Source organism: Centroberyx affinis, unplaced genomic scaffold (genome assembly GCF_046629955.1).
Source record: "Centroberyx affinis isolate AG114_WGS23_722 - 3 ecotype Tasmania unplaced genomic scaffold, CSIRO-AGI_Caff_v1 ptg001932l_1, whole genome shotgun sequence".
In the NCBI taxonomy this organism is placed as follows: Eukaryota; Metazoa; Chordata; class Actinopteri; order Beryciformes; family Berycidae; genus Centroberyx; species Centroberyx affinis.
This window is the reverse complement of record NW_027280293.1, coordinates 69,148-90,597: the sequence shown is the minus strand read 5'-3', so window position 1 is coordinate 90,597 and position 21,450 is coordinate 69,148. Positions and strand designations below refer to the sequence as shown.

The 21,450-nt window shown below is 41.1% G+C and overlaps 1 protein-coding gene across 1 annotated transcript; it reads right to left on the bottom strand.

Annotated features, from left to right (window-relative positions):
- Nucleotides 1–729: 729 nt before the first annotated feature.
- Nucleotides 730–13,546, bottom strand: myh7l (myosin heavy chain 7-like). The gene is made up of 37 exons (XM_071530489.1): nt 13,346–13,546; nt 12,350–12,493; nt 11,895–12,051; nt 11,760–11,787; nt 11,532–11,637; nt 10,065–10,157; nt 9,889–9,952; nt 9,710–9,808; nt 9,337–9,440; nt 8,672–8,810; nt 8,444–8,562; nt 8,083–8,232; nt 7,823–7,993; nt 7,420–7,729; nt 7,261–7,337; nt 6,961–7,166; nt 6,764–6,887; nt 6,530–6,666; nt 6,180–6,435; nt 5,857–6,099; nt 5,593–5,769; nt 5,340–5,485; nt 5,136–5,226; nt 4,660–5,049; nt 4,147–4,273; nt 3,946–4,064; nt 3,657–3,853; nt 3,338–3,521; nt 2,986–3,151; nt 2,758–2,882; nt 2,318–2,626; nt 2,036–2,239; nt 1,630–1,926; nt 1,441–1,545; nt 1,249–1,344; nt 1,027–1,161; nt 730–750 (listed from the first exon to the last, which is right to left on the bottom strand). The coding sequence occupies exons 1-37, from the start codon at nt 13,544–13,546 to the stop codon at nt 730–732; spliced, it is 5,817 nt and encodes a 1,938-aa protein (XP_071386590.1).
- Nucleotides 13,547–21,450: the final 7,904 nt, after the last annotated feature.

The window sequence follows — 21,450 nt, the reverse complement described above, 5'->3', positions numbered from 1 at the left end:
AGGGATTCAGGAAGACCAGCTGCAAGTGATTACGCCTGGCATTAGGAGAGGCCTGAGCATGAGCACTGGTTTATTGCTGACCTTGAGGCCCTGGCTCTTGTGCTTTCTTTAACAGTCTATTTTGAGAACAAGAGATTTGTTTTATCTCTCGCTATTTTAGCTATCCTCACCTCACCTTTCCAATTCTTAAACCCTCTGCCACCCCTCTTCATTGGGCTGCTTTGCTCAGGCCGGACCCCTCCTGCTGTCTCAGTCCTCATCCCTGCCATGTCAGACAACATATTTGACCACATCTCAGTCAGTCTCACCCAACAACACTGAATTCAGCTTAATGGAAAACAAAGACACTACTTCTTCTCTGTTTAGTTCAGTTCACTGATGGCGGTAATTTTATCAATTAAAATTGTGAATGACTGAATAACTCGTTGATACCAACGGTTGATACTGAGCAGTTGATAAACTTAACATCTATTTTAGTCTGTCCATCATTGCTTTAAATAGCTGCACACTCTTATTGCATTACATTTACAAATACACATTTGGATAAAGTTATGTGAAACGCAGTATTTCTTTCAGAATGTTCTATTAGCTCACAGAAAAAAGGAAGGATACAATATTGTGCAACAGCTTGATGCGATTTTATTAAATTACTACAGGAGGTGAATAGTGATAGTAGAGGGGGATCTACTATATGCAGCAGGCATAAGATTTTCTGAAGGATCCAAAGCTTCACTCCTCATCAAAACCTTTCTGTGGTGGCAGGGGATGTTGGGAAGAAAGAAAAAGAGAAACAGCTGTTAAGTTTTCAAGATTACAAGACTAGTATTGTTTTAACAGATTAGTATCACTTATAAACATATTCATCAAGAGACTAATTATGCTAAACTGGACAGCAAAATTGTACATACCAGACATCTTTGCAAATATTTGAATAGCAGAGCATTATAGAGTTAAGAACAGCCAATAGAGGGCAGTATGTGTCCGGGTCAGATGCTGTGAACCTTCTGCAGAGTACATGCTACAAACCTTGGAGCCTGCATCACGGCTCTTGGCACGCATCTTGTTGACCTGAGACTCTGCGATGTCGGCCCTCTCTTCAGCCTCATCCAGCTCATGCTGCAGCTTTCGGAACTTGCCCAGATGAACATTAGCCTGTTCCTCCTGTTGAAGGAAAACCGAGCAAATATAATTACACAGTATACCAGAGGAAGAAGCCTCATGCAAACTACTCCTCATATCTGCACTTACAGCCTCCTCAGCAGATCTCTTATAGGCTTTGACTTTCAGCTGCAGCTTGTCAACCAGATCTTGGAGTCGGGCAAGATTCTTGCGGTCCTCCTCAGTCTGTGAAAATAAGAGACAAAGATATACAGTTTATTTCCTGAGAGAAATGTAAACGTACATGCTGTGTAAGGATCGAGGAAGCTACAAGCTACAAACCTGGTAGGTAAGCTCCTTGATGCGGCGCTCATATTTGCGGATGCCCTTCACAGATTCACTGCTTTTCCTCTGTTCCATTTCCACCTCATTTTCCAGCTCCCTCACCTGGCATTTAGAGTAGTTAGTGACATTCTGCAATTCCAAATCATGTACTTAATTCCTACAGAAAACATAATTAAAAATACTCACCCTGGTCTCAAGCTTCTGCAACTGCTTCTTGCCCCCCTTCATGGCGATCTGTTCAGCCTCATCCAGACGATGTTGCAGGTCCTTGATGGTTTGCTCCATGTTCTTCTTCATACGCTCCAGGTGAGCGCTGGTGTCCTGCTCTTTCTTCAGCTCCTCTGCCATCATGGCAGCATCAGTAATGGCCTTCTTGGCCTTTTCTTCAGCATTTCTGCACTCCTGCACTGCTTCCTCCACTTCAGACTGAAGCTGGGATGTGTCGCTCTCCAACTTCTTCTTAGTGTTTATCAGGCTGGTGTTCTATCCATTATACATTACATGTCATTATATAAGTCACTACGCATTACAGTATATGGCAAAACAGGAAAAGCATAAAATATGTAAATTCAAAGTTTACTGTCTGCCATACCTGTGAGTGCAGTAGCTGCACCCTCTCACTAACATCCAGCAGCTCTTGCTCAGCAAGTTTGCGTCCTCTCTCAGTTTGCTCTAGAGCAGACCTCAGTTCCTCCAGTTCAGCTTGCATCAGGTTGTTGCGTCTCTCAACAATGGCAATGTTCTCCTTAAGATCATCATTTGCTCGAAGAGAGTCATCAAGTTGAAGTTGAGCATCCTTGAAATTTTTAAAAAGCCTTGAGTTAGAAAGCTACCATGATAACGAATTCATGAAACTACTTTTTGCCCCTTTTACCTTCAGGTGAGCATGAACAGACTTCAGTTGTTTCTGGGCCTCAGATGCCTGCCTGTTGGCCTGGCTTAGCTGAATCTCCATCTCATTGAGGTCTCCCTCCATCTTCTTTTTCAGGCGGAGGGCCTCATTCCTGCTGCGTGTCTCTGCCTCCAAAGAGCTGTGCAGGGTGTCAATGGTCCTCTGCATGTTCTTCTTGCTCTGCTCCATCTCCTCATCTTTCTCTGACAGTTTACGCTCAATGTCAGACTTAATCTGGTTGAACTCAAGCTGGGCTCTCAGAATTTTACTTTCCTCATGCTCAAGGGAGCCCTAGGATGGACATCAGAAGTTAGTCAAACCAGACATTTTAAACATTATTACAGTGTTGTAATTATTACTAGTAGTAAATTAAACATGTTCACTGAATTTATGGAAGTGAGGATTTAAGATTTCACTCTTACCTCTGCCTCCTCAAGAGCAGCTTGAATCTCAGTCTTTTCCTGCTCCAGGTGCTTACGGACCTTCTCCAACTCATGAACAGTTTTTCCTCCCTCACCAAGTTGCTCAGTAAGATCAGAAATCTCCTCTGTTTATATAAGCAATTGCATTTAGATGCCTTAGTTGGCAGGTATCAGTTACATGCAATGTGTATGCATTGCCTGCCCAAAAGATATATTCTGACAGATTACCTTGTAGATTCTTGTTCTCTCTCTTCATGGTCTCCAGATGGTCCAGAGATTCTTCATAGGAGTTCTTCAGTTTGAAGAGCTCCGTGCTCAGAGACCTGGCCTCCTTCTGGGAGCTCTCCAACTCACACTGAGATTCCTCATATTTCTGCTTCCACTCAGACAGGACCTAGATGTGAAGATGCAGTTTGTAAGATTTCAAGCTTTTGATAGGAGACACAGTTTGTACTCAAACAGCTTGTATGTAGCTAGGTTGTTTAACCAGAGTATGACCGTTCACGGAAGGCAGCAAAGTCCCTGAAAACTTCAAGGTGAATACAGAAATAACACTTGATGATGACATATAATTCTATACTTTGTCAAAGTTCCTTTGCTTCTTGTCCAGGGCGGCAGCAGCAGCATTAGACCTCTCCACATCCACCATGAGATCTTCAATCTCATTCTGCAGCCTGTGTTTGGTCTTCTCCAGAGAGGAACATTTAGCATTCACTGCTTCAACAGCTTCCTCAGCATCCTGCAGACGCTGAGCCAGCTTCTTCCTGAAAATGGAAAACAAGAGGGTCCTCCTTTTACATCTTATTTCAGACTGATGTGTGCCATTGAATCATTTTAAAATCTCAATAAAACGAAAGGGTTGGAAATGGAAGTTGGTACTCTGTCTGTACTTGACTCACTTGGCCTCCTCCAGTTCCTCGGTCCTCTGGATGGCATCAGTTTCGTACTTGGTTCTCCACTGAGCCACCTCAGAGTTAGCCTTGGACATGCTGCGCTGTAATTCAGCCTTGGCCTCCTGCTCCTCCTCATACTGCTCCCTCAGCAGGTCACAGTCATGGCGAGCAGACTGAACTGCATGGGCCAATGCATTCTTGGCCTGGTTGAATACAGATAATGTGGGTATTTCACATGAACAGACTAGTTTATTTGAGATATAATGAGAAATTATAACATTTTGTAATTTCATACCTTGACTTCCTCCTCCAGTTGTCTTTTTAGATCTTCAAGTTGTTGATTGTTGGAATTCTTTCCTCTGGTCAGCTGAGAAATAAGAGATTCTTTCTCTTCCAGCTGTCTAGAAAGCTCACCTGGAAAGTCAAAATTTTGGTTTTAAAATTGTATTATTCTAAGCCTGTTTATTATTCCAGTTGGAAAGAGCATAACACTGACCATTCTCAGCTTGAAGCTTGGCCTTCTGCGTGGTGATGTCATTGAGGGATCTTTGGTATTCATCACACTTGCTCCTGTATTCATTCATTTGATCCTCCATAGTTCTGCTGACCTTCTCCAAGTTGGTCTTCAAAATAAATGCACCATAGTTCACAGCTCATTGTGTACTATTTCCCTGCCATTGTTCAACAAGTATTTAGCAACATTTAGCGGCTTATTCATAAAACTTACTTAGATTTTTCACAAATTTAGTAACAAAGCACAAAACTTGCTCCTGTCCAGAGAAGGATGGATTAATCTGCTGCCAAAAGATTTTTTTCGCCACCCGCACCCCCACCCCCACCAGTCACCAAGTGGAAGCAATTTAGGTCAGATCAGTATGCAGTTTGCTGATGTTACGTTACATGACTGGGTATTGAAATTCAAACAATTCAAACAGTGACCTCTTGCTGCCACTTGGTGCCACCACTGTGTGAAATTGCCAAGTGCAGCATTATGTCTAGGTGTACTTACCTTAGACTTAACAATGTGTTCCATACTGGAAACCACATCATCCAGCTCCAGTCTGAGCTCACTCTTCTCCTTCTCCAGTTTCTGCTTGACTCTCTGCAGGTTGTCAATCTGCTCCCCCAGGTCAGCAACACTGTCAGCTTGTTTCTTCCTGAGCGTGGCAGCGGTGGCTTCGTGCTGCAGAGTGGCCTCTTCAAGGTCTCTGCGGAGTTTCTGGAACTCAGCCTCCCTCTTCTTGTTCATCTCTATCTGGGCAGCTGTTGCTCCACCAGACTCCTCCAGCCTCTCGCTGATCTCCTCCAGCTCTCTGGTTAAGTCTGCTCTCTGCTTCTCCACCTTGGCTCGGGCAGCTCGCTCTGCCTCAAGCTCCTCTTCCAGCTCCTCTACACGAGCCTAGTGTCAGAACAAAATATTGAATTGTACTGATGTTTTGGGAAAATTTTTATTTCATTTGGTCCTGATAGTTGATATATGTTTACCTGCAGCTCTTTCAACTTTTTCTGGAGTTGAATGATTATGGCCTGCTCATCTTCAATCTTGCTGTTCAGCTGACTGACTTCAAAGTCCTTCCTGCAGTATTTTTTATACAGTGTAAGGATTAAATGTTGCTTAATAAAAACAAACTGACTATGCAACAAGACTGAATGACTATTGTTTGTGACACAGTCATCATGAAATCATACTTTTTCAGGCGCTCCTCCAGCTGTTGCTTGTCATTTTCTAGATCCATTACACTCTCCTGGGTCAACTTTAAGTCTCCCTCCAGCTTCCTCTTAGCTCTCTCAAGGTCCATTCGAACCTTTTTTTCTTGCTCAAGTGATCCTTCAAGCTGCAATGGCCAATAGTAACAAAATGTATGGGTTAATCGACCATAGAATATAATTAAAAAAAATTGTAATCCCATCTAACTAGTTTCAATTTTATATGGATTCTCACATCATCCACTTGCTGCTCCAGCTTCGTCTTGAGCTTGGTCAGAGTGTTGACTTTGTCTTCCTCACTCTGCAGGTCATCTAGCGTTTGCTGGTGAGCTTCCTGTAAGGCTTTCTTCTCCTTGGTCAGCTTGGCAATGATTTCTTCCAGAGAAGCCATTTCCTCAGTCAGGTTCTTTACCTGTGAACCAAGAATAAAGATATTATTAATTGCTGCATTGAGTTGTTGATGTGTGTCAGAAAGAGGTTGGTTAGGTATGTGCCATACCTTGTTCTCAGTGGCATGCTTCTCTTTCTCCACCTTAGCCAGAGTTAACTCCAAGTCATCAATGTCTTTTTTCAACTCAGAACACTCATCCTCCAGCTTCCTCTTCTTAGCAGTCAGTTCAGCATTCATCTCCTCCTCATCCTCAAGTCTCTCAGAGAGCTCTTTGGATTTTGCTTCCATCTGAATTTTGTTTTTGATCAGCCCCTCACATCTTTCCTCTGCATCAGAGAGATTGTCTTGCTCCTACCAAACATTTCATATTATTAGCACTTTATACCAATATGGGGTTCAAAAGAACACTCAATTTTTAGTGCTATTCTCACCGCTTGAACTTGGAGCTGCAGGTCATTCTTCTCTTGGATAAGAGAGACCATTTTTTCTTCTAGTTCCTTCTTGCGACTCTCAGACTTTGCATAGGCTTCTTTCAACTTGAGGAATTCTTCCTTCATGTTGGCCATCTCTTTCTCTGCTTCAGCAGATCTCAACAGAGGTTTGATCTTGAAGTACAGCTTCATCCAGGGCCAATTCTTGACCCCCATGAAGGCACGGACGTTCCACTGGATCACCAGTAATGCATCCCTAGAAGAAAATTATAAGATTAAATTCTTTGAGTAAATTTACAAATCACAGAAATAAAATTCTATGAATCTTTTGTGCTGTAATTGAAAGATACCTGCGTTCCACCATCTTCTGATATTCAATACGAGACAAGAGGCCACGGGATCTGGCCTGGATACCAGTGATAATTTTGGACAGACGCTCGTCTCTCATCTCCTCCAGCAGACCCAGCAAACCAGCCTTGAAGAACACCTGACAACAGCAATGGTTATTTATTCTCTTCTTTGCTATCCTCTACCAGAATCTAATGTTTCACTTTTTCCAATATCAGTATAACATTAAACTATACCTTGGTATGTCCAAACTTGTATTGATTATGATCAATATCCAGAGAGCCAAGTAGTTTCTCTGCTCCTTTCCTGCTGTCAATGAACTGGCCCTCAGGGATGGCAGCAGGGTTCAGTATACGGTATCTGTAATGTCAATACTGAAAAATAAAATTTCAGGTTTCTTATTGCATGATATCTCACTTTCATTAGACAATACCTCTGTCTGAAATCTCCATAGAGGATCCTGTTGGGGAAACCCTTTCTGCAGATCCTGATGCCTTCCAGCACACCGTTGCAGCGTAGCTGGTGCATCACCAGAGGATTCTCCATGGCCCCAGGAGTCTTGGTCTCATTGGGGATGATGCAGCGTACAAAGTGAGGGTGAGTAGACCTCAGGTTGGTCATCAGCTTGTTTAGGTTCTCCTATTATATGGTAAAATATGTACAATTATTATGTGTGTACTGCTGTCTTTCTATCTGTGAAATAGCATACCCAGGGATAAAAGTAGCTATATACCCTATGTAGAGCAGACACGGTTTGGAAAGATGATCCCTTCTTCTTCTTCTCTTTTTTGCCACTGCCTTCAGCCGTCGCTGTTCAGGAAAAATCATGCACCCTTAGAATCAGACAAATTAATTGTTGTAATCTCCAAACAAAATATTCACTCCAGGGTACCTGAGTCTGCCCCAGCATAGCCGGCAAAAAGGGTGGCAAGTAGCTTTAGGGAAGACTTTTGGTACAATCCCACCACAGTCTCATTCAGGGGATCCTTGTTCTTCACCAGCCAGTTACAAATGTTGTAGTCCACAGTACCAGCATAGTGAACCAGGGCAAAATGGGCCTCTGGTTTCCCCTTGACAATCCTGGGCTTCTGGAAGTTGTTGGATTTCCCCAGGTGGTTGTCATATAGCTTAGCTTTAAAGGTGGTGTCACTGGCCTTGGGGAACATGCACTCCTCTTCAAGGATGGACATGATACCCATGGGCTGAGGAGAAGAAAATAAAGGAATTAAATAGAATAGGTAATGTAACTTGATTACAAATTTTCTTGATTTGCCTAAATCATCCCTATATCTCACCTTTTCAATCAGGTCAATACAGGCCTGCAAATCCATACCAAAGTCTATGAAAGTCCATTCAATGCCCTCTTTCTTGTACTCTTCTTGCTCCAGAACAAACATGTGGTGGTTGAAAAACTGTTGCAGTTTTTCATTGGTGAAGTTGATGCAGAGCTGCTCAAAGGTGTTGAACTGTAATAACATAAAAGTTGTTAAGATATTTCCATACATATGTCATTGAAAGGAAGATTGCTTTATTGTGTGCTCATTGGTATGCTCACTTCAAAGATCTCAAATCCAGCGATGTCTAGCACACCGATAAAGTACTGGCGAGGCTGCCTAGTCTCCAGTGACTGGTTGATTCTTATCACCATCCACAGGAACATCTTTTCATAAACAGCTTTGGATAGAGCTCCAACAGCGTAGTTCACCTATTTAACACCATTTGAAATCCAATGTAAATAGATCCACCTTTGATTCTGTAAATTGTGTCCAGTTCTGAAACAAAATTTTCCAGCCACTGCAGGAGTAGCAATTTAGAGTACATCAAATGTTTTTTTTTTATTTTATTATTTTATTAGGCATGGAAAATCCTTTAAGCTATATATATCCATACCCATATCCACTAGGTTTTCCACTCACCTGGTCTACATTTTGTCCCTTGGTGACCCACTCATTCCCAACTTTAACTCTTGGATGACAGAGACCCTTGATGAGGTCAGCAGAGTTCAGGCACATCAGATAAGCTACTTTGTCAGCATCTGCAAAAGAAAATTGAAAAACGTAAAAACCAACAGGCCTAATTAGGCCAAATTCTCTCTTTCTCTGGGTTTGATTTTGAGCCACACTGACAAACACTGCCTCTCTCACCCTCAGTGCCGTCAGCCTCTGCCTGCTCCTCTCGCTGCTTCTGCTTGAACCTCATGTTGCCATGATGCATGATGGCACCAGTCAGCTTGTACACAGAGTTCTTTTCCTCTTGGGTAAAGCCCAGCACATCAAAGGCATTCTAGGGGGAAGCATTGGTTAAATTTTGTCCATGTCAGAACAGGTACGTGTCACAAATAGTATGATTTTAAGAAACGAAACACTAATCTTATACTTAGCACTTATAAACTTGAATGAAGATTCTGCTGTAAACAATGCCTAAGTATACAATGGAAGTGGATACAGCTCATTGACATACATTTACTTGATAGCTTATAAAGAGTAAATGCTATCATTATGAATGTAACACAATTGATAAGCATGCCACACAGAGCATTTTAAAAGTGCAATGGAGATTATAAACATTGCTTGAGTTATAAATATAATGGAAGTGAATGAGGCCCATTTACATCAATGTTTTATATAACACAAACTATGACAGCTTTCATTTTGAAATATTATATCCCCTAATAATGTCTGATACTCAGACTGTTATGTATTTTAAAGATTCCCTTAATAGGCTGAATCATGCTACATTTACAGTCATTTTGGGCTCAAATCAAAGCTGAAGGATGAATTGTAAAAAGAACAATGAGTAAGAGCCTGACATCTGTTGCCATCAGTTCATCTGCATCGTCGATGGAGGGCACTTGGGTTTCCCCCTGAGAGATGAAGGCGTAGTCATAGGGATTATTTGTGACCAGCAGCATCTCTGGAAGACAGAGAGGGAGTGAGACAGGGTTAGACAGATGGACACGCCACCACAATACAGAGCCAGTCATAGCGATGGTATCGCTATTTTGTTTCCATGCTATTTTTGCTTTCAGCGCTATCTACACCCTATTTTGGTCCCAGTGATGTCAGTTATAGTCTTTTGATGGGAAATTGGGCAAATGTTTATTTCATTTAATTTATTTTTTTCCAATGTTCTTGTTGTTTTCTTATTGAGTGTGCAAAGAGACACCACTGCACTGTACTGACCCAGAATTTCAGGCTTCTTGTTGGACAGTATCTGGTAGAAGATGTGGTAATCTCTCTCAGCCTTGAGCTGGAAGGTCACACGAGACTTCTCCAGAAGGTCTGACAAGAGAGTAGAGATATTGCCATGAGTTAAACTGTCTACAATTTGTAGCTGAAATTGAAATTGGTTTTGCTCTTACATGTCTCAATGTCAGCAGAGGCCAACTTCCCCCTTGTGTCAAAATGAATTCGGATAAATTTGCCCTGAAAGGATAAACTTTATATTATATAAAGTTCTTTTGATTTCTGATTTGACTGTGTTTTGGTGGGTACTGAATACAAATTATTTATTTTTCTGTTATGCAAGGACACTCACAAATCTGGAAGAGTTGTCGTTCCTGATGGTCTTAGCATTACCAAAGGCCTCCAGAGCAGGGTTAGCCTGGATGATTTGATCCTCCAGGGTACCCTGTCAATGAGGAACATTGTGTAGGCTTAATGTGTAATAACAACAATAATAATAAATATAGCCGCAAGCGGCAATTGAGGGGTCCAAGCACAATTTGATAAGACAGACAGATAGACAAAACATTACAGAAGGTAGAAAGACACACACAAAAAATAACATGTTGTGAAGTTCGGACATGCAGTCTAACACCGGCTTTTGTGTTGGCCTGTGACTTCTGTCAAGTTCATCTTTTCATATGGTAATTTGTCCAAAAATTATAATCTTAAGACATTATGCTTAGTTATCACAAGCTTAGCGGTGTGAGGAGACAGCATTACCGAACCCACGATCTTTTGCATGGTAGACCTATTCATTAACCATTAGGCTACTGAGTCCACCGGGGGGCAATGGAGGGAGCACAAAAAAATAGGGCCAAGTAATGAGACTGTCCAAGCTATAGGCTATTTAGAGCCTTAGAATATTTTAACTATGGTCAACTATGGTTACAATACCACCAAATGTTGCATGCTACCTCAGAGTCGACCTGTGCACATATGTATCAAATTTGTTTAAGGTAGGCCAACAACTTCCTGACTTATGGCAATTTTTGTATATTAGGCCTTGCCTACAAATTTTGAAAGCCAGTTGTAGCAAAACGGTATGGACTATAAAAAAACTGCTCGATAACTTTTGTGCAGGACAGTCCAGACATGCTGTGAGCGAAAATTGGTGAAGATTGGACAAAATATGTAGGAGAAGAAGCGAAAAAACTGTTTTGGACAAAATTCAACATGGCGGAAAACCTTGTGGGCTGAAATGGGAGTGGCCTATATGGATAGATGCGACTTGGCCCAAGGAATCCAGAAATCAAGGAATTTTGTTCCTATGATCTACAGTCACCGAGTTATGGCCTTTTAAAATTTGAAATGTTGACACAATTTTTTTATATTAGTTGAGACTACATACCTGCACACGTTTACCAAGTTTGGTTACCATAGGACAATGCGTTCCTGAGTTATGGCGATTTTTGTGAAATAGGCCCCACCCACGACAGTTGACCAAACTTTGGAAGTCGATTATATGAAAACGGTGTGGAATATCAAAAAACTGCTCATTAACTTTTGTGCAGGACAGTCCAGACATGCTGTGTGGAAAATTTGGTGACGATTGGACAAAATTTGTAGGAGGAGTAGCGAAAAAACAGTTTTGGACACAATTCAAAATGGCGGAAAATCTAGTTAGGCGGGGATGTGATGCTCTTCTCTGTTGCAGACCCCCTCTGTCATTTAGGCAGATAACACAGGTATGTTTTTACATAAACGTCTTGCCCAGTGCAGCTTTAAACTCAGGTAGACTCTCCAACAACTAGCTCAATGGACAGAGCATGAAAATTACCTTGTCTTTGGCATTGGCGTCTTTTTTCATGCCTCCAGCTGCAATGCTGGCAAAGTATTGGATGACTCGCTTTGTGTTGACAGTCTTTCCTGCACCAGATTCTCCACTGGAATTGGTAACACAGATACCAATAACTACAGTGTTTTTATCATGACAAAATGTAGACTAAGATTTCATTTCAAAGCATGCAGTGCCATGGATGTTATTCCAGGATAATATCTTACGTACGTGATCAGAATGGACTGGTTTTCACGGTCTAGTAAGACAAGTGTGAGTACAATACAGCTTTGTTAATATCAAAATTCAGTATATTTATGCGTGACAAAAGCTGACTAAAACAGTAATGATCTAATCAATCGATACCTGCCAACATATACTGGTAGCCATTGTCAGAGATGGAGAAGATGTGAGGAGGAGCTTCACTCCTCTTCTTTCCTCTGTAGGCAACAACCACTTCTTGGTTGTAGACTGGCAGCCACTTGTAGGGGTTGACAGTCACACAGAACAGCCCAGAGTAGGTCTGAGAAACACAGAAAGCAAACCAATTAAAGTACAGGGACAATAAAATACAGGGACAGGTAAATTCTTCATTATTTCTGTGGCATCAATCGACCCTTTATAGTGAAAAACTTAATTATTATTGTTATTTCTATGTATAATGCCAATTGAATAGTGTTTCTTGAACTAGGGGCATAAAATGAGCGATGAACCCACTTCTAGTGAGTCTAAAAGTACTATGGCTTATTGAGTATACCCAGTTTGGGTTCGTGGGTGGAAACTCTTATGAAAATGTGTCTTGTTTGTTGGCTTGTACTCACATAGATCATCCATGCTGCATAACGCTCTTTGAGGTTGAACAGCACAGCGGGCTCGTGGAGGAAGGTCAGCATGGCCATGTCCTCAATCTTGTCAAATTTTGGAGGATTCTGTTGCAGAATCAGGGACTCTTTGACGGTCACATTCTAGGGAAAATTACAGAGGAAAATGTTGTTTTTTTCATGTTCATCACAATAATCAACAATTCAGAGTTTACTGTGTAATGGTCCCATGTGTGATTATAACGTCATTTTTTGTTACCTGCATGTGTTACCTTATTAACGCTGTCAACATTGCTTCTCCAACGTTACAAAGTCTGCCAGAGATTTTTATAGCCAGATGGCGGCAATGCCTCATTTCATCACTCAGCTGTTTAATGTACTGACTGGAGACACTTTAATTGCACCCATACTCTGGCTCCCATTTAGACTCACATTCACACTCACTCAAGGATACACAGTTGAAATCACACACAGATTTACACTCACATTAACACTTACATCCAGACAAGAGCTCAAACATAGTCACTCAAACTCACATGCAGTGTGTTCCCACTACAACACAGACTGACCCTGGTAACCGGAGTGACCGAGTTACCACAAATTACTGAATGGGTTCAGTTACTTTTCTGGTACACCAAGGAACCAGGTGGATTGCCCCTGGATTGGACATCCCCTACCATTTTTCACACCAGGTAGACTAAAGCAGGTGTTCAAACTAATTGAGATTTGCGAGAATCAGATTACAGCTTTGTCCGTAACAGTCCACAAACCCTGTCCTCAACCTGCACTTAACTTTGATTTTAGTCACCTGCAAATTATTTACAAAATCCTCTGTCCCTGTCCTCTGGCTTGCACTTTCTAGCTCAGTGGGTAGAGCATGGTGCTAACACTGTTAGGGTTAGAGGTGTGATTTCCACTGGGGCTAACCATGCTAAAAAAATATTTGTGGATAAGAATGTCATCTATATGTCTGAATTGTAAATTGCAATCACTGACCTTCCCACGCTGTGTCTCCACAGTGACCTTATCTTCCTCTCGGCTGATGATGGATGCCTTAACAAACTCTTCCACCGTGTCGGGGACGAAGCATTCCTTCTTCATGTCGAAGGGACGCGTTGAGGCCTCCATACGCTCTTTATCTGACTTCCTCAGGTATGAGGCAGCTATCCCGAACACAGACATCTCTGCATCCCCCATGGCTGCACTGAGGTTACATACGGTACAGAGGTTTAGGGCTTCACTCTGTCTCTACGATATCTCAACTTCTGTACCCATTTTGGATCTTGCAAACCATAGGTTTGAGGGAAAACATCATTTTACTACCTCTCTATCAGTTATTTTGTGTGACTTTTTATCAATCCAGCTACATCTAAAATCTATTCTAAAGCTTCTTTTGCAAGGATCCATAGGACCTTAATATGTCTTCATGTGTTACATAAGAACACATCAGCTATATTCCTCAAAATAATTGCAGCCTAATAATATGATACTCCTTAAAACATTTGGTTAGAAGAACTTACCGATGGGTTCAACTCAGACTTCAGTGTATGTTCAGTAATCCAGCTGCAGTGGGCAGAGAGCACTGTAAATTAAGAGATTAAGGTTATAGTAAAACATCTGACTTAACTCATCAGTGAGAATCAGTGAGTGATTGATGGAGATAGCAGGTCTCTTTTGTTTTACTTACTAGTATTTAAGATTTAAGCATGTACTAAGCATGTACTTCACTCCCGTGTTGGCTAGGTTTTAAATTAAAAGTAAGTGGAAACAACTCTGTACCCCCTATCACCTTGATTTGTTACATTTTAGACAATGCAAAGATACACTGTGCAAAAAGATAGCAGTAAGTGAGTGCAAAATACAAGCACACAGGTGATGGATCATGAGGGTAAACACACAGTTTAGCAGACTTACACTAAGACCAGGTGAAGAAGCAGCAGATGCTAGACCTGCTGGGAAGGCAGGCATCAAATATATAACCCCCGACTGCCCTGCCTTACAAGGCCAGGGGCATCACCCTGACCTGCTCACTAACACACACACACACATACAGGCACACCAACAGGTACACTACATCCACACATCCCCCTGTCCCCTCACACACACACACACACACACACTCACACACACGGTGTGGTAATCACTGTCACTCGCACCACTTGTGACTCCAAAGTGACAGGGCTCTCATGATGTCTGGCTGCCCTCTCCGCTTGTCTGTCTCTACCTCTCAGGTCCAAATAATGTGATTTTTTGGGACCAGCGCCAGGAATCTCCTCTCAGATAACTCTTCTGTGACTCACCGGTACACAGCCTCTCTATCTCTAATTCTCCCACACTTTTTCTGTCATCTCTTGTGCTGATTTTTTTTCTCCCCAAGATAGGATTGAGACCAGAGACAGAGACCAGATTCCATTCATTGCCTGTGGGGAGGAGCAAATAGGAGCAGAGAGTAGCAAGATAGGTAAAAATGTCTTGCTACCAGGGTCAGAAATTAACCTGTTTTCATTGAGATTCATTGACATTTCCTTTTTTGTTGTCATTCATTCATTCATTCATTCATTCATTCATTCATTCATTCATTCATTCTACCTCTGTAGGTAATTCGTGGGAGCCTATGACTGGGCGATTCTTTCTGGGTGAGAAAAATTGAGCAGTTTTTGCCTTCTTCTGTAAGGCCTGCCACCAGTTTCCAGCAGTGGGAAAGAACTGTGTGATGTATGGTAGGCTACATTATGAAAATAAGACAAATGTTAGTGGTACAAATTGACATCACATTTTGTTACAGTTGGAAGAACTTCATCACACCAAAGAGAAATGTTCACTCTGCAACTAACACTGGTGATGGCACAGGATCAAATGCACATGTGAAAACCTACATGTTAACTGAAAGCACGTGCTTTCTGGACACGTTGGTTTTCACATGTGGAGATGTCTGTCTTTGAAGTGCCCCTGGCAGGAGAGTGAGCCAAGCCACCCTGTGCAGAAAACCTCATTTTGACCGCTTGTATCTCATTCTTTGAGTCACTACCTAGAGTCACGACTATAGGTGAAGGTCTGAACGAAGATAAACCGGTAAATCGAGAGCCGTTTCCTCTCTTTACAACCACGGTCCAATGTAATACTCACATCACTGCAGCAGATCTCTCAGAGTTGGTGCTGACCATCATCCCGAACCGCATCACATACTGCAAACCACTCCAGTGCACATCCAAGCTCACTGTCTAATCAGGCCAAAAGGAAGTCATCATCTGCAAATAGTTGAGATGTCTAATGGGGACAGGGTACATCCTTGTCAGAGTCCAATGCCCACCGTGAACAAGGTTGTCTATCTGTTTTCCCCATTCCCAGTCATAGTCATGTGAGCACCTTCCCAGTTGTTTGACTCATTTCACAGTGACTGGTAAAAATCAGCATTGTTGCTGCTGAATCTTGGCTGGAGTCTCCTTTCCAGCACATTGGCATAGACAAACTCACAAGAACCGTTGCTCAGCCAGGGTAGTGTGATTCCTTGATATTTGGAACACATCCTCTGGTCCACTTTTTTGAAAATAGGGACCACTACCTAGGCACTATTACCAAAATCCACGCCATATTGACATACCAACCATGACACCCCAGCTATGTCCAGAGCACATAGCGCCTTTCCACCAAGGAGCACAGTGACCTCAGCCAAGCAGATGGGCTCAGATCCTCCTGAATCCTCCAGTACCACCTCCTGAACAGAAGGCATATCTGTTGCATTAAGGAGTTCCTTCCATCTTCAAGCAATGTCCTCAGTCCAGGTCAGCATTTCCCCACCCCTGTTACATAACCACAGTTTTTCCTAGTTTAAAATTAATTTTTGGCAGTTCCCCTGTCATGAGGGTCAGACAATGTCATACACTAATTTGCATATTAGTAGCATCAGCTGTACCAGTTTCAGGTTGTTTGCAAGTTTCATAAAGAAATGAAATATAAGACCAGTGTTGCCACTGAAATTAACATGAAAATGAAAAGAAAATGTCCTATGAGAGTACAGGTCTGCATGACTGGACTGGTTTCTCACTGAACAGCGCGCCAAGAAACGAACTAAACTAAAACTAAAAGTGTTGCTCTAAAACTGAACTGAAGACATAAAAGTAATAATCTGCAATTTCTAATATGTAAACAAATGTCTATTTTTCTACTCTCAATGATTGATACCATACAATGGTGATTCAACCTATAGCCAGGTCATTTGCTGTTCCAAACACCTATAAAAGACTCCCTCTTTCCCTCTCTGCTGCACAGGAAGTAATGCATTTTATGTTCACGGAAGCAGCAACTGTGGTTTGTTTAATAAATATAAGAAGGTAGAAGATGAAGCCGCAGTCACCGAGTGTCTTTATTATTACAGTATGTTGGGCCTACATTAAGTGCAAAACATCAAAGCAATGACCGCTGATCATCAAAGGTGTCGCCAAAATCAAGAAAAACAAGAATCTCACGGAGGCTGTATTATTAAGGCCTTGAACATAGGTAATCAAATTCAAGACATTAACTTTTCAAGACTTGTTAACACCCTGAATTTGTTGCCAAATGATATGGGATCAATACGTTACCAAGTAGCTAGATCTACTAGTCACTTTTGAAAAATAAATTGCCATTCAGAAAAGTTGATTAATCTAGTAAAAAACAAGGTTCCTGAGAAAATAGCAAGATGATAAAAAAAGAACTTAATTTAATTACAATCAGATTCTTCAGACCTTTTTTGATATATTTTATTAAATCTTCCTTGTTTTCCCAAATCTTCATAAATCTTCAAAAGTTGTATCTTTAGGGACTGTTTGTAAATTTTGCCCGAAATAGAGAATTTCATCTTGCCTGCCACTCCTCCCCTACTGATAGCAGAGCTAAGTGGTTGGGCGATAACGCCAAATTAACACTTGCCTCATTATGACATGGTTAGCACAGCCAGGCATGAGGTCTGTATAAGCCAGATGAGCCTTATGTAGTTGACATCCTATCATCAACCACTACTGACACTCCACTGACAGCTCTGTCATGGCTTGTTGCATGCAGACCTATGGACCAATGGAATACAACTAACACAGACAGACAGAGAGATAGACAGGTTTTGAAAAACTGAAATCTGAAAGACAAAACATTAAAATGCAGGGTAAATACATTAATGTTTTCATTTGAGATTTGTCTACAGCCAAATTCTGTCAAATGGCAAGAGCCTGTTCACATCAGCTGTTCAAGAGCAGTTGCTGCAAACATTAACAGCAGAAGACCACGCCTGGCTACATCATCTACATTCCAGCAATGTTATCTATAGTACCTCTGAAGTGATCCCAACTGAAGTGATCCCAACTTTGAAGGTTACATTCCCCAGTACTGGTAATACTGTCAAACACAGTTATTCTCTCTACTCTAGTTTCATAGTTTTCCTGAGATTTAATGCATTGTTTCAACAATATAAACTGTGAAGGACATAACACGTCAATGTGCAAATGTGTACCCCAGTCCGTAAGGTTGAAAAGCAAAATGTGTGTGTGCAATACAATATGTGTTATGAGCTATAATTAATATTTCCTTTCCTTCCTTTAAAACATTTGCAGTCATTTTAGCAACATACTTCCACCGAAAATCATGGCACAAGCTGTTATCCTTTAATTATAAGATGCATGAGGCTAACATGACTTGCCAACTTGTAATACAAATGCCCCAATGTGTGCTCAAATCCATAAAGTTGAAGAGCAAAAAACAGCTGTGTGTGCACCATGTACTTTAAGGTCATAACACAATCTGCAGACTTGTGACAGATTTTGTGGTTGTGAACAACAACTTGCAAATGTGCAAAACACAATTTGCAAAAATTGAAATATTTTTGAACAAATGTATTTTAGGTTCTGAGCTATAATTGCTGTTAACTTTTAAGAATCATTGAAAATATTTGTAGCCATTTTGGCAGTGTCTTCCTGCAAAAGGTTGAACGTTTTGTGTTCGTAGTTCAAGCACAAGGGACGTTTGTTCCCTGAGTGACAAATCTTACAACATGCATCCCAAGGTTGCAATTTGTATCGCGAACACACACACAGATTCTGCTCTTAAACTTTATGGATTGGACTAGACACTGGCACATTTGTGTTGCAAGTTTGTGAGTCATGTCAGAACCTCAAACATCTTATAATACAAGTACAATTTATTTTGGCAGATTCTCAATTCATAGGTTCATTCGTTTGCTAATGATACAACATTCTCTATTATTTTTTAATAGGGTCGATACGACATACGACAATCCTGTCATGCTACGGTTTTTACATATTTGAATTTGGGGGAAATGCATTTCCTGAGTTGAATTGAGAATGAATTTGTTTCAGTACTGGAGGAAGTTCACATCTCAGACTGTGTTGACCTGCTGTATCACCTGCCTGGTCCCTGGGTACGATACAGTAATCTGCAGCTTGTAGCCAATGGGTCAACTAAGGCCGAGAGATATTGTCCCAGCCTAGTGCTACAGCCTCCCCACTGGGTTGTCTGTCAGCACCCTGACAAAAAGCCAACAATAGTTCTGGGTAACGATTCAAATGAGCTCTGGTTTATAATGCAGTAACACCTGAACAAGCCTTTCGTAACTACTGACATGGTACACTAATTCAGTACTTCTATCAATTTTCCTTGAGTGTTTACTTACTTCATCTGTGGCATAGCAGTGGAACTGATTCCTTTCCATTCCCTGAATGGTCACTTGGCTGGTAGACATGGTACAAGATGGCTGCCATAGAATGTTTTGATAATATTGTCATGATAAGTATTGGTAAAAAACAGTGAGTGTTCCAGCACCCATTGTGGTGAACAATCCAGTTTTGAGCCTCATACAATGTCCTCACAAGAAACAATGTGCATCAAATATTGTATAACTGTATTAGGTGTATCGCATAAAATTATACATGATATTCCACTAAGTGCCTTTTTAACAATTCTGTATGGGATGGAGCTATGCATTGCAATTTAACCCAACCACCCACTTTTTTTTCTTTTTTTTTAAACATCTCTTTATTGAATTTTCAAAAGGTTCTGGTATACATAATACAAGATCATCATATAATACACAAAATATAAAACTGCCCTCCCCTTTCCAAACCCCCTGATCTCTCCTACTCATCCTCCCAATCCACCCCACCACCCAGTCCTACCCCCAGTCCCATCCCAGTGGGCTACAACTGTCCACTACTGACTAAAAAAAAAAAAAATAACAATGGCAATAATAAAGGAAATTACACAAAGATGTATAACTAGAGAGAAAAAAAAGAAAGAGAATGAAGTCATACATACAGCTACACACAGTGATCCACACGTTCTTGCATTACTACATAAAGAGAGCACTATGAGTCATTCCAATTTGATATCCCAGTAACAGTAGTGAAATAAGATATAAATGGGGTCCACGTTTTCCTGAACTCAGCCTTTTTCCCCCTTAGGGTAAATTTAATCTTTTCTCAACCACCCACTTTTTGTTCCTATTTTATTCTGTTCACTGCCTATTGGAAACTGTCCCAACCTGTACGGTTACTTTTCAGAAAGTGTATTCATTTCTCATTGCATTCTGACGGCTTCAGTCAATGACAGATCAGTGTGAGCTTAACATCCAGACTTGTTTTTGTCCTCCAGTGGGAATGAACATGAGGCTCCCAGTATGTCCGTCCACGTCCGCCCCCCTCCTGGCTCTCCACGCTGGAACGGTTTGAGCTGCAGGGCAGAGCAGAGCAGATCGGGCAGGTCAGCTGCTTGTGTTGCCAGTCTGAGTTTTACAGAGGATTAGAGGTAAGATCTTACAGCTGACAGTTCCTCTGCCTGCTTGAACGCCGCACAGATACCAGGCATTTTAATGGATCCACACAGAGTAGCAGAACACAGGGAGGGACAAGTGGAACGGCAAACTAGTTCATTTAATTAATATCACAGATGAGATCGAGGAGCCATTGCACAGTACCATAAACAGTACTTCAAGGACACTTGATGTAGATCCCATTCGCAGAGCCTCTAACTTGTAACTTCCAAAATGTTAGCTCTTTGATTGTGTGAGGATGTGCTACGTAAATAAATATATGATCTTTGGGGTTTGCGGGCATTGTTTGAGTCGATAAGATACTGTCAATTTCTAAAAGAGTTTCCTGGAAAGAACTGCAAACTATAAACTATTGGAAAAATAATAGGCAGAGGTCAATTTGGTAAAAGTCATTATTCATATAATTATAAAAAAGTTATTTGTTGAATTCCTTCCTCTAATTTCTCATTTTCTATACAACTACTACATCATTTCATGATTCTGTCTTGGACACTCCTAAAGAAATTACCAGGTACTTACCAACTACCATTGAACTCTTTGTCTATTTTCACTATAATTAGTACATAATTTCATGGTTCTTTCCAGGAAACTTCCTGCGAAATTAACAGTTCCTTTCCAGGAAATTATTAGGAAATTGTAGACCCAGAATAAAGCGTTACCTTTTCTTTTTATGATGTATTTAGCTATTCTAATGGAAAGACTTCAGATAGAACACATGTTCTCAGTTCTCATTTGTTGCATAATATACCACCTGACAGTGTTTGTGGTTAGGAGCGCAATGGTTACGCAGCTAGGTACAAGACACTTGCACTGTTGGGTATTATTGTACGGTGACATGGATGGATTTCTCATTCCCCAAACTTCTGACATCATCAGAGATGGAAAGGTAAAAAAAAAAATGTTCATCATCCTCAATAAAAAGTACATGCAATCAGATGTTTGTTTGTTTGGTTATCATTTAAAGATATGGGCATTGTTACATAGACTATTCCAAGTATATTCCAAGAATTTGAATTTTCCATAGCATTCATCTTGATTTCAAACGCAGCAGTCGATCATGCAAGTGAAGCACAAATAGCACAAATATGCGAGACAGTCCTCCGCTATCACAAGGCAGAACATTCCTCATTTAGTCTATTGTTTATCCTTCTATTAAAAATACCCACTGGAGCCATGGCACACTGGATGAGTGTCATTTGTACAGTTATAGGAATAAGGCTGGATTACACTGGATCTGATTTTTAACTCTTTGCAGCACAGATCTGATCTGCTCTTACCTATCCAAATA